The 13058-nt window shown below is 33.3% G+C and overlaps 1 protein-coding gene across 3 annotated transcripts in view; it reads left to right on the top strand.

Annotated features, from left to right (window-relative positions):
* The window catches only part of KIZ (kizuna centrosomal protein), a 213162-nt gene that overhangs the window by 13345 nt on the left and 186759 nt on the right, over window positions 1-13058 (top strand). For 2 of the 3 annotated variants that reach the window (XM_074287740.1, XM_074287741.1), the window contains exons 2-3: window positions 7407-7469; window positions 11888-12050. In XM_074287740.1, coding sequence (XP_074143841.1) covers window positions 7407-7469; window positions 11888-12050 — 226 coding nt within the window. Of the gene's footprint in view, window positions 1-7406; window positions 7470-11887; window positions 12051-13058 lie in introns of those variants that run through there. The other variant, XM_074287743.1, reaches the window with a different exon arrangement.

Below are 13058 nucleotides of genomic sequence, written 5' to 3'. Positions count from 1 at the left end.
TTCTACTTTTGTTCACTTTCTGATCCTATCTCTTCTAATTATAGTTTCCTTTGAGACCTGGGAGTCAGATCTCAAAGTATCTATCTCAGCATCCTTCCATCTTGGCTAATTCACAGTTTACTAGCAGAAGTCTTTGCCCTATGTAAATTTTGGGTGCTCAAAACTGACCCCAGTTGAATTCTTTCCCTCAGGGTTAGTTGAATGCTGTATATCCTGACTCCTCATCCACCCAATCGAAGATCATGTTCTTAGTGGCCTTTCTAATTCCCTATGTCCCTTGATTCTTTGGCTTGGCTCATGTAGTTCAGAGCTTTCCAGCACAGTTCTTAATAAGCTTGCTGCAACAGACTTCCTAAAGGACTCTGCTATACTGGCTGGAATGGCTCAAGCAAACTGCTGGATCAATGTCTCTATGGTACTGGAAAGAGGTAAATGATTGAATTGTAGGGGAAGATACCTATGTCAGCTCTTTATGTCTATTAGTGCAACTGTTGTGCCACAGTTCTCTTTTATTGACCTGATTCAGTTTCTCTAATTGTTCTTCCTCAGTTTCCCTAAATTATCCTTCCTTGGTTCCCTAAATTGTTCTGCCTTAATCCCCTTAGTTGCAAACACCCCCTTTTCATTAAGACTGATATAACTCAGGTCTATTTACTCTATAAAGTTATACTTTATCAATGTGTAAACTCAAGATAAGGGAAAATCCAGACTTTCTGGCTTTAAGCTGGACACCTCTTTAACTCCTAGTTTGTTAGAATTTAAGGTTCTACCTCTCAATCTGTCAGAACCGAATTGATGGTTCTGGCCTGGAGATTCCTGCTCACCAGAGTTTGGACTCCACCTCCCTGCCTTTGTTTAGCTACAGTGTATAATTATATCATTGAGAACTGGCATTCTCTGCTGGATGCGTTGGACATGAGCCCTGGGGGCAGCATGCTTTCAGCACAATCTCTCCCTTTCAATAAATTATTAAAAACTTTCTAATCTCTATCTTGCCTCAGTTTCTCTGGCGTTATACAACCTTATTTCTTTGTGTAAGGTTGAGGAGGGTGCTGATTGAGCTCAGAGTGAGTTTCAGTTCCTGAGTTGTTTTTTTAAACCTTCTTTTGGATTCTGGGTGCCTTGGATCACGGAGACATTTAGATTTGCTTTATTTTTGTCTGATAATTTCTCTTTTGTAGATATCTGAGAGGTTGTTTTAGACCAAGAAAATATCTAGTCCTCTATCTCGTAGTTATATGACCTGGAAGTCATACTAGTATAATGTTACACTATAATTAAAAAAAAAAAAGTATAGTATCTAGGAGTAGGGAAATAATAGCACCGTCTTATAATGCTATCAGACCATATGTGAAGAATGTTATTATAAAATGTGTCATATTTTAGAGTGGACATTGATAAATTGTTGAGTATTCAAATGATGGGTTGTGAAAGTTTTCAAATTCATGCCATTTGAGGTTTGGTTTAAGAAATGGAAAGTGTTTAGGAGGTAACTTGTTAGCGGTGTACAAGTATTTGAAAACCTGTAAGGTGGAAGAGAAATTAATCTCATGTGAAAGAACTAGGAACTGCAAAAGTAGAAGCTGCAAAGATGCAATTTTGAGTTTGACATAAGGGAAAATTTAGTATGTTAATGTAACCAAGAGCTGTTTAAATATGGAAATAGGATCTTGTGATAGCCTGTTCATTTAATTCCAGATCTTCAAGTAAAGAGTGAATAATCATTATTGGTTATGGTATTGGGGTTTCTTATTCAGTATGTCTTGGATTAGATGTTTATTTGAGGCTTATTTCATCTCTGAGATGAATTGATGTTAATTGATATATTATTTCATTAAAGAATCTAAAGATTGTAGTTACACACTTCTCTAATGAAGCCATATGTTTTATTAATAGCATATAAGCCAGTGAAATTCCCTTGTGTAAAAAGGCACTTCACTCTCATTCTTGGGTCTCAGTTTTGTTAGGTACCTGAGAAATAAGGCCAAATCTGCAACCAGGAAATCAGCACTGCCCAGAATTGTAAATTAATTCTGAGTAGCCAAAGTATCTGAAATTTTATGTTTAGGATGAGAAAGAGAGCCAGATTTTTACATATATACCAGTTATTATATATAAATCCCGCATACATTTGACTAAACCAATAGTGTGTAGACTAAAAATTGATGGGGGTGAGGAGAGTTTGAGGACTACTGGTGCTGGTCCAGTAGAAGAAAACATGGTAAGCTAATGGTAACTTAATAAGAGTTCTTTATGTATTTATATCTAATTGCTGTTACAGAACCTAGCACACAGTAGATGCATAATAAATACTTGTGTTGAATTGAACATTTGGGGCAAAATGGCATACTAGAGAGAGTACCAGATTTGAGTTCTACCTCAGACAATGTGACCTTGGACAGGTCATTTTATAAATATTAGCTCTTATTCTTTTTTGTATTGGGCATGAGATTTCACTAATTTAGTGATCTCTTGGTGAGAAAATACCAGTACACAGTAGCACCTGCTCTGAAATTTTTACTCTAGGACAGAGGTGTCAAATACTGGGCTCACAAATACTAAGTGCAGGAACCAGATTAAAATGTAACTGGGAAATATTTAACAAATTAAGTAAAAATGAAGTAAAGCATAAATAATTGTTAATGTGTGGTTTTCTAAGTCAATTTGAATCCTTAATGATTTTTTTACACTGACTAATGGCCCCAATTTCTCTTTGAATTTGATTGACTAGACTAGAACAAAGGTTCTTAATGTGTAATGTATAAGCTTATTTAAAAAAATATATATCTTGATAACTATTTCAGTACAATTTGTTCCTATTATAATTCCATGTGTTTTATTTTGTGCATTTAAAAACATTATTTTGAGTAGGAGTCCTTAGGCTTTACTAGTCTGCAAAAAAAATCCAGAACTCTTGGATTGGCATGCTGAAAGATTAAGTGATATGCCTTGAAGTCGCACAGTATAAGAAGCCAAAGCTTCTTATATTCTTTGTAGTTTTCATGTTGGGATCTCTTTCAGGATGTAATTGATGGATTCTTTCAATTTCTTTTTTATCCTCTGGTTCTAGAATATTAGGACAGTTTTCTATGATAATTTATTGAAAGAGAATATCTAGGTTCATTTTTTGATCATGATTTTTAGGTAGACCAATAATTTTAAAATTATCTCTCCTGGATATATTTTCTAGATCAATTATTTTTCCAGTGAGAAATTTCCTATTGTTTTCTGTTTTTTTATTCTTTAAAGATTTGTGTTATTATTTCTTGATTTCTCATGAAGTTATTAGTTTTTACTTTTTCAACTCTTTAAGATTTTTTTTTTTTTTTTGGCAAGGCAATTGGGGTTAAGTGACTTGCCCAGAGTCACACAGGTAGGAAATGTTAAATGTCTGAGGCCAGATTTGATTCAGGTCCTCCTGACTCTAGGCTGGTGCTCTATCCATTGCATCATCATACCCTTCAAATCTTATTTTTAAGGTATTTTCCTCTGAGCTTTTGTACCTCCTTTCCCATTTGGCTAGTTTTGCTTTTTAAGGCGTTCTCATTATTTTTTTGTACTACCTTTTATATCACTCTCATTTCTTTTCTTAACTTTTTTCTCCCCATCTTTCTTGATTTTCAAAATACTTTTTGAGCTCTTCCATGGCCTGAGACCAATTCTTATTTTTCTTAGGAGCTTATTCTCTATTTTGTTCCTCCTTGTTACCATAGTAAAAATTTTGTGGTCAGATTTTTTTCTGAGGTTTATTTTCCCAGCCAATGACTCAGCTTTTAACTCTTTGTTTAAAAGTAGGAGTCTGAGGCAGGTAGGTGGTGAAATGAAAGCCCTGAAGTCAGGAGGACCTGAGTTCAAATCTGTTCTCACTTAACTCTTTCTAGCTTCGTAACCCTGGGCAAGTCATTTAACCCCAATTGCTTCAGCAAAAAGTAAATAAATAAATAAAAAGTAGGACTCTATTTCCTGGATAGAAGGTGCAATATCTTAAGCTTCAAAGGTTTTGTGTAAGCTGTTCTCAGAGATCCTTCTAGGGACCTATAAGTTTTTAGATCTTCCAGGGTACTATGCTTCAAGGAGAAGTGTGTTTGAATGACTACAAACACTATTTTCTGCCCTAGAACTGTGAAGCTACACTGGTTACAAAAGTTCTAGAGTGCTAATGCTTCTTGCCCTGGGACTATGAATGAGGTTTACATTCTGGATCCGAGTATGGGCAAAGCAAGAGTTCTACCTCAGTAATATTAAAGAGACCTCTTTCTGACCAGATATTTGACCTCTTTACTATCTGTGAACTGAGACCCGCAGAAGCTGCTGCTGCTACCATCACTGCTGATTCAGTGATTCTCTAGTCTGCTCCTGGTTTGCTGGTTTCTCAATGCACTTTTACCCTAGTGAGACAAGCCTTTTCTACAAATTTTCCAAGTCGTCTTTGGTGTCTGTGGACTGAGAGGTCTGGAAACCACCTGTGCTGCCACTGATTTAGAGGACCCAAAGCCTGGTCGTAGTTTGCTGGGTTTGGGGTTGTGCTGGTGGAGCCTGCACTGGGGCTGTATTGCACTCCCACCTTGGTGCAACAGATCTTTCATGCTGACTTTGAGTTGTCTTTGATTGGAAAATGTTTTTTTGTGGTTTCTGCTGCTCTAAATTTTTTTAAAGTGATTATTTAAAGGTAGTTGGAAGGGTTTGGGGGTGAGCTTGGACAAGAACCTGCCTTTACTCTGCAATTTTGGCTCTGCCTCCAAAGCGCAAAACTTCTTAAACTAGGTCAAGGCTCTACCTGGGATTATGTAACTGAATGTGGCAATCATGAAATTGATTTATTACTAATAAATGTTTGATTTGCACACCTATCTTATATACTTATATATCCAGGATAACAACAAAATTTCTCCTGTAAAAAGGGTTTATGAGTGAGAGAAGTTTAAAAAAAAAGTCCCAAACTTGTTTATTTTAGAAATAGCCAATTCTTTAAGCCAATTCTTCATGAGGTTTTAATCAACTCTATCCATAGCTCTCTATTGTTATTCTTAACAGTCATTGTTTTTAAGACTTTCATGCTAATGAAAACTTTATGACTCCTTAACATGTTAACATTAATTTTTACCCCTCTTAAACCTTTCCCAGTTCTCTACATCATAATTCAGTGGAATATTGGAAGTGAACTGAAGGCACTGAATAGTAATAAAAGTAATGGATGGATTAATTAATATATTTGATTTATTTCATGATATGTTATTTAAACATCAATGTAAAGAGAATATACTTCCATGGAAATTTCTAGGCCACCTAGAAATTTACTTATAGTTTTGGTGGGTGAATCCTGAATTAATTCTCTCATCAGTAAAATTCTACTTAGTAGAACCTTATCTTCAAAGTACAAAATTCTGAATACAACAGGAAGGGAAAAAATGAAATTTGAAAATAAACTGAAAATCCTATTGGTTTTGAACATAACGTCCAGAGATTTAAAATATTCCAAAAGCAGTTTTGAAATTAAAAATAAAATTCTGCTACAAATGGTAGTAATCAAAGTCACAGAGAGTAGGAAAACTACTTTATAAAGACTTTAAAAGGAAAAAGTTGAGGATCAGAACTGAGGATCCAAGATAAAGCCCTAATAGATAATATGCACAATGGATGGGAAGATAATGAAGGATTTCCAAGACAGATATTAAATGAATAGTTTTGAAAGAAAAAGCCCTGGCATTATTTTTGTTGCAAAAATCAAGACTCAAGAAAATTTTATTGAACATTGTTGGTCTAGCCATAATGGGGGGGGGGAACCCAGTTAAATTTATGCCTGAGGAAGAAAGAATAAATCTAAAGGACATCAGGTAGTGTATCTAATGGAAATATTAAAATTCTTAACATATGTAATAACTGTTGTGGCCCTATTTTATGTCTTTCTCACTTGCTAAAAACCTGAATTTGTTTCCATTGAGACTCATTACAAACCAATAAAACTAGATAGTTTTAAAGAATTTCTTTAAAAATTTTTATTGATTTTTTAAAAATTATTTTTAATTCCTTCCATTTGTCCTGTATTCCTTTCTTAATCTTTCCCAGAGAACCATAATTTTGGGCAAAGCTTCTTAAACTGTGAGTTGTAACCCTATAGGGGATCCAGTAACCCTCTGAGGTCATAAAATTATGATTAATTATCAGTGTTTTGTTTATATGCTTATTTTATGTATGTATTTTATTTTACTTATGTATGTATTTTATTTATGTATGTATACCTACCTACTGAAGTCAGATAGAAATTTCTTGGGTGAAAAAAGGTTATGAATTGAAAAACTTTAAGAAGCCTTGACTTAGAGAATAAAAAAAATATATACAGGAGTGGAGAGTATGCAACTGACTTTGATTTCTTGAATTTTCTGTCTTTGAGAATAAGGTAAAATCTCTGAGGAAATTTTTATTTCACAAAGAACTTCTCTATTACAACTTTAGGTAGGCTAGTTTATGGTTATTGCTTGTGGAAATTGCTTCACCTGCTAATTAGCCCTCTGATACCAGTTAAGCTATTTACTTTTAAATTGTGTTCTGTGACTCTCTTCCTTAATCTCCTCTTCTCTCTCTCTCTCCCTCTACCCCCTCCTGTATTTCACTGTTCTTGTGTTTATGTTTGTTACTGGGAAATAGTAAAAAATAGTGAGATAAAGGCAATATGAAAAAATAGTAAGACAAGTTTGAGAGAATTAAAATATTGATAGGAAACCTGGTTTGAATCTTAGCCAAAGGGGCCAAACTCATCTGTGGTCTGGCCTGCCTTAAGCCCAGAATTAAGTTTTTCTTTGTACCCATACCATAATCTTGTCCATAATGTCAAAAGGCAAGTTAAATCAGTTTGTGCAGAAAATGTTATCCTGCCCTCATATTTGAATATTTCTTCTCATTTCCCCTTTTTTATTTTTTCACAAAAATCTACCTTGAAGAAGGCTTTTCCAAAGGCTTTTTCCACTGATGTTTCTATTTTGCTTTGGGAATCCTTTCTCTTTCTCAATCACTTTTGTCCTTTTATATATCTGACTTCTCTAATAATCTCTGAGTATATCTGTTGCTTGGAAGGAGGCAGTGAGAAGTTCTAAATATGGAGTCAGAAGATGTTATACAAAGATACAGTTCTAACCTTTGTCTACTAAGGTACCTGATTCTGAGGAAATCACTGCCTTTCTGATCCCCAGTTTTCCCATGATAATCCAATACTTACCTTGCAGGTTTGCTATTAGAAAAACACATTGTAGAACTTTGAACTGCTATATAAATGTTAGTTGATATCATTATTAAACTTGGATACTGCAAATAGTTCCAGAGGCTAATTTATAAATGAAAGCTTTTTATAAATCTTGGTTATTAATTTTGTTACTAATTTACTTACAAAACATTTTCTTTTAATGTTGCAGCGAAAAGAAGAGATTAGAACTGGAAAGAAAACTTTATGAGTATTCCCAGTCTAATATATGTAGGTAAGTAATGATAGTGACAATAGTTTTTAATATAATTGACATACATTATTACATATAATAAGCTATTATGTAGCTTAAATATTACATAACTTCGAATATTGTGCATAATTTTCAAAGTACCTTTAATATTCTTTGTGTATATCTCTGTGTATGTTCCCTAAAGATTATGAAATGTATTATGTTTTAAGTGGATTCTCTTAGAAAAATTAGAATAAAATGGAAATTAGATTCTTTTCATTATATTTTTACTATGTGATTTTCACCTTTTATTCTCATGCACTATTAGAAAAATGCATTATTTATTCCTTTTGGGGAGGCATAGTTTAAATGAAATAATTTCTATAATGGCAGAATTTCTTAGTTAATCTTCAATCAAGTTGCTGTACCAAGATCATCTGGCATCTATTCGTGGTATATGAGAGTAGATATTAAAAGTAATGTGATTGCATGCACAATTTTTACTAAGGAAATAAATTGGTAGAGCACATTCTTAGTATTTATGTATTTTAAGATCTAATTTGAGAAAGTTTGGCTTTTAATTATAAAAACATTTTCTTTATGAGATAGTATTAAAATGAAACCTCATATCAGAATCTTAAGTGAATGATGAGAAAATATTATTAAGCAAAAATAAAGCCAATTGTACTACTGTTTTTATTATTTGTTAAACACATTCATATCTTAATTCTCAAAGTTAACCTTTGTCTTTTAAATTGATAGGTAGTTATGCTTCAGTGAAAAAGAGTACTGGATGTGAACTTAAAAGATTTGTTGTTTGTCAGTTAGTAAACAAGTATTTATTGTGTACCTACCAGCACTGAGCTAAACTCTGGGAGTACAAATACAAGCCAATTGAAAGACAGTTCCTGCCTTCAAGCAGCCTATATCCTAATGGGAAAGACAGCATGGAAAGGGAGGAGACAGTGGAGAGAGAATGCCCCCAGTTTGGAGCAGGATGGAAAAGACTGGAGAAGTGCAGCCTGGTGGAAAGTGAAGAGCTGAGGAGCCCTTCACCCACCTCTTTGGTCATCAGTTTCCTCATCTATAAAGTGAAGGGAGATTGCTTTAACTTATCTCTGAGCTTTCTTTCAGCCTTAAATGTGTGGCTTGCTTGGCATTCTATTGGCAGTAATGGAAAAGACAAGGACTATAGTAAAAAGAATATAAGAGGCCAAATGCCTCAGTCTTAGGCAGGGAACTAGTCATGAACTGCTATAGGAACTGCCATTATTCTGGCTTCTGGATTCAGGAAAAGATATAACAGTGGTAGAGAGATACAGTATATTAAGTGTAAAGTGGGTTTTGGGGTTTACATGTTTACTGTTCAGCATTCATAGAACAGTGAAAAATAGAATTAGATGATGTGTAGCAAATGACACATTCTTCCTAATCAATAGCTTTTAAGTTTCTTAGGGTTTGGCTATTTGTGTCTCTGAACCTTATTTTTATTATTATATTATATTTAAATTACATGCTATAATAATATATTATTATATTGTAAATCTCTAGAGAATTCAGGGAGAGACTTATTTAAAAAGGGCTTAATGGATTCTGAATAATTTGACTTGACAGTCAGATTTGGGAATTGGTATTAGAGAAATTATCCTTTGAATTTGGATGGAGGTTTATTTTCTGTGGGTGGATACTTGTAGAAGAGTATGGAAAAATACAAGGAATAAATATTTACTGAGTCTTGGCTATATGCATGGCTTTATGCCAGACTATAAAAACCACTACTGCTAGCAGTATCCCTACTTCAGTTGTTGATTCCCAACTAACCTGATTTGAAGAGAAAATAGCAGAGATCTCTCTTGAAGTGTGATGGGAAGTCATGAAGCATCCAGTTGGGAGGGGAACTTGAAGAATGATAACTTACATGAAAATAAACTGTTACAGCATGCTCGTATAAATACAAGGAATTTATTGAAAATCATTGATATATGAGTTATTTGAGTCATTGTAAATGTTTTGAAGATGATTTTTCCCCTATTTATGGAGGTTTATTTATTTTTTTCTTGATATAGACTGCTAAGTAATTTAGTCTGCTAATGATAGAAATACTAATTTCATCCTTTTGCAGATGAAAATTTCATCTGATAACTAATTGATTTTCTTTTACAATTCCCACAGCATTTATTCCAAACCTCATTCCAAAACTTATTAAGAGCCTCCCTCACTTAAATCCAATTCACTTACATGTCATGGCATCACCTCCTCGATGTCATTCATGGTTCTCTTCACGAACTAAGGACAAACAAGTTTCTCACATTACTCCTTTCTTCAACTCTCAGGAGAAAATCTTGTCTCATACTTTAATGAAGTCTAGAAACCATTTACTTCTATTAGCAGTCTATTATAAAACTATCAGCTCAGGTATAAATAGAACTTCTTGCTGAGCTCCCTCTTTTCCCCATCTCTGCATCTCAAAACCTTTTTGACATCATCCCAGATTCTTTCTTTCTTTCTGATCTCTAATAGGGTAGAGACCTTTTTCTTCATTAAGGCCAATATCTAAACATTTACCATTGATTTCATTCCCTCCCTCTTCTTGATCAGCCTGCCCCAACAATCACTAATACTCTCTAGACATTTTCCCTTTGTAATGAATCCTTTGCTACATGAATAAGTTCCTACCTCTTGCCCATCCTTAAAAAAATGTTTCTACTAAGTGCTCCAAATATCTTTGTATCTCTATTTGCCATTCTTTAGTATTGTAGTACCTGTGGTCTTTCATATATCACCAGTAATGGTTCAGTAATCACACCAGTTCTTTTAGAAGGTGAGGTATAATTTATCTGGGAGAGTAACTTGACTTTCTCTAGAATAGCTAGATTGAATAGCTAGGGATTTTGGATCTTTCAACAAAGTAAGATTTGAGCAACTTTGCTTTATCTTTTGTCAATTATCATCATCCCATCTACTCCAAATTTAATTTTTTATCCTTGTTGATTCCCAAATCTAGACTATCCAGCCAGCTCAGGTGTCTTCCAGCTCCAGTTCCACACCATCAGCTGTTTATTAGACTTATTAACAAGATATATCCCAAAGGCATCTCAAACCTAATGATTGCAAAATAAAATCCACTTTCTTTTTCATATCTATCCCACTTCCAAAATTTCCTGTTTATGTCAAAGTCACTTCCATTTTTCTAGTAGTCAAAATTCAGCTTGAGTCATTCACAATTTCTCACTGTTTCTCACTACCTATATTTAATCAGTTTACATATTTTGTTCTCAATTTGTAACATCTCTTTCTTCTTTCTTCTTTTCACTCCATCCTAGTTCAAGCCTTATCATTTCCTTCCTAGACCATTCTAGTAGTATCCTAGTTGGTTTTCTTGATTCAGGTTTGTCTTTGGAGGTGATTTATTCTCCATATTGCTACCAAATTGGATTCTTAAAGTATAAGCCATTTCACTGCTATGCAAAATATATTTCTATGGCTTTTTGCTACATCTAGGGCAAAATAAAAACTGTTCAATTCTATCTTTATAGCTTCAAAAATAACTTCCCTTTTTTCATTCTGTGGACTAAACACCTTTTAACTGAAATATTTCAATCTTTTTTCTTCTTTTGTCCAAATTGCTGTTTGTGTCAAAAATGCATATCTCCTTTCCTTACTTCTATCTCTTAGAATCCCTAGTTTATTTCAAAGATCAAGTCATCTTCTACATGAGTCCTGCCTTGATGCTACCTTTCCTTCTAGTTGCTATTAACCGATTGGCAAAAAACACAAGTCCTTGCCCTCAGAGAGCTTACATTAAAAAAAAATGTATATGTCTTAAGACAATGTGCTGTAGTGAGAATGATGCTGGACTTTGCACATAGTAACAACAATATTGTAAGATAATCAACTATGAATGATTTAGCTATTCTCAGCAATACAATAATCCAAGACAACTCTTAAGGATTTTTGATGAAAAATGCTATCTATCTCCAGAGAAAGAACTGATGGAGTCTGAATAAAAAATGAAACGTACTTTTCTTACTTTATTTTTCTTGGAGTTTTATTTTGACCTTTGTTTTCTGTTACAACATGATTAATATAGAAATATGTTTTGCATGACTATACAAAAATATATATGTGTGTATATATATATATATATATATATAAAAATATATAAAAATGCTTACCTTCTCAATGAGGAAGGTGTGAGGGGGGGGAAGGAATTTGTAATTCTGGCTTTTTTTTTACTCAATAGTATTTTATTTTTAAATACATGTAAAGATAGTTTTCAATGCTCATTTTTTTTTGGAGGGGGGGGGGGATTGAGGCAATTGGGGTTAAGTGACTTGCCCAAGATCACACAGCTATTGTATTTTTTTGTGTTAAAAGTAATTCTATGCATCTTTGAAATTTTTTTCTCAAGTTTACTGCTCAAAATCTAATTTTTTTTAAAATCTGCATTTATTTTCTAGAACTAAAATGAAGTATATAAAACTGAAGAAATACCTCAAAGAAATATGTGAATCAGAAAGAAAGGCTCATATTCGAAACCAAGAGTATTTAAAACAATGTCATCAAATTCAGGCCCATATTGGAAGCTTCACTAGAAATACAGACAGACTTGAGAAATTAAAGGTAAAATACTCTTATTTGGCCTTTACTTATCTACTTTCAAAAATAAGAAGTAATTCTGAATCAATCTGTCAATCATTGAGTATTTATTAAGGGTCTATTGTGTGAGAAAGCAATTAGAGAGTTCCCTCTTCATTCAAATTAATTGTCCTTTGGCCATAGTTCCAAATTGCTCTCCACAATAGTTGGATTAGTTCTCAACTCCACCAACAGTGCATTAGTATCTCAGTTTTCCTACATCCTCTCCAACATTTATAATTTTCTTTTTTTTTTTCTTGTACCTTTGAGTTGTCTTAATTTGCATATCTAATCAATAGTGATATATATATGTATGTGTGTGTGTGTGTATATATATATATATATATATATATATATATATATATATATATATATATATTTGATTTCTTCATCTGAAAACTGCCTGTTCATATGCTTTGACCATTTATCAATTGGGGAATGACTTGTCTTACAAATTTGACTCTGTTGTCTATATCAAATTGACATTCTTGCTGTTCAGATGTGACTATGTTACTACTCTGTATGTGAAATTTTAGTGGTGTCTGATTGTTTTGAGAATAAGATACACACTCCTTTGGCATTAACCAAGAATAACCCCCCCATCCTTAAAACTTTTTATAAAGAATTTTTTAAGTCATTTAGGAGCAGAGAGAGTCAAAAAAGGTATGGCTACCTCTTCTGCATGTAGGCAGTTTCTTAAAAAAAAAAAAAAAAGATTCCTACATAAGATTGTTTGTTTATTAGTAGATAAGTATAAACATTTAATGTAATTTGGGGAACCTAAAACTCAAACTTTGGGTAGATGAAAAACAAGACCTGGGCAGGATTTAAGTATTGATTGCAATCATCTGACTTTCCTTTTCCTGTAAGGTCAGCCTGATCTCTGTAGTAAACTTTAGGTTGTACAATTTCCTATCCACATAAAACTAGATTTAAACAATATTTATAATAAATATAGAATTTTTTATCCATAGTTCCTCTATTATTGGATTT

Source organism: Sminthopsis crassicaudata, chromosome 2 (genome assembly GCF_048593235.1).
Source record: "Sminthopsis crassicaudata isolate SCR6 chromosome 2, ASM4859323v1, whole genome shotgun sequence".
In the NCBI taxonomy this organism is placed as follows: Eukaryota; Metazoa; Chordata; class Mammalia; order Dasyuromorphia; family Dasyuridae; genus Sminthopsis; species Sminthopsis crassicaudata.
Note: the sequence above shows the minus strand (reverse complement) of the source record. Positions and strands in the feature narration are given on the sequence as shown.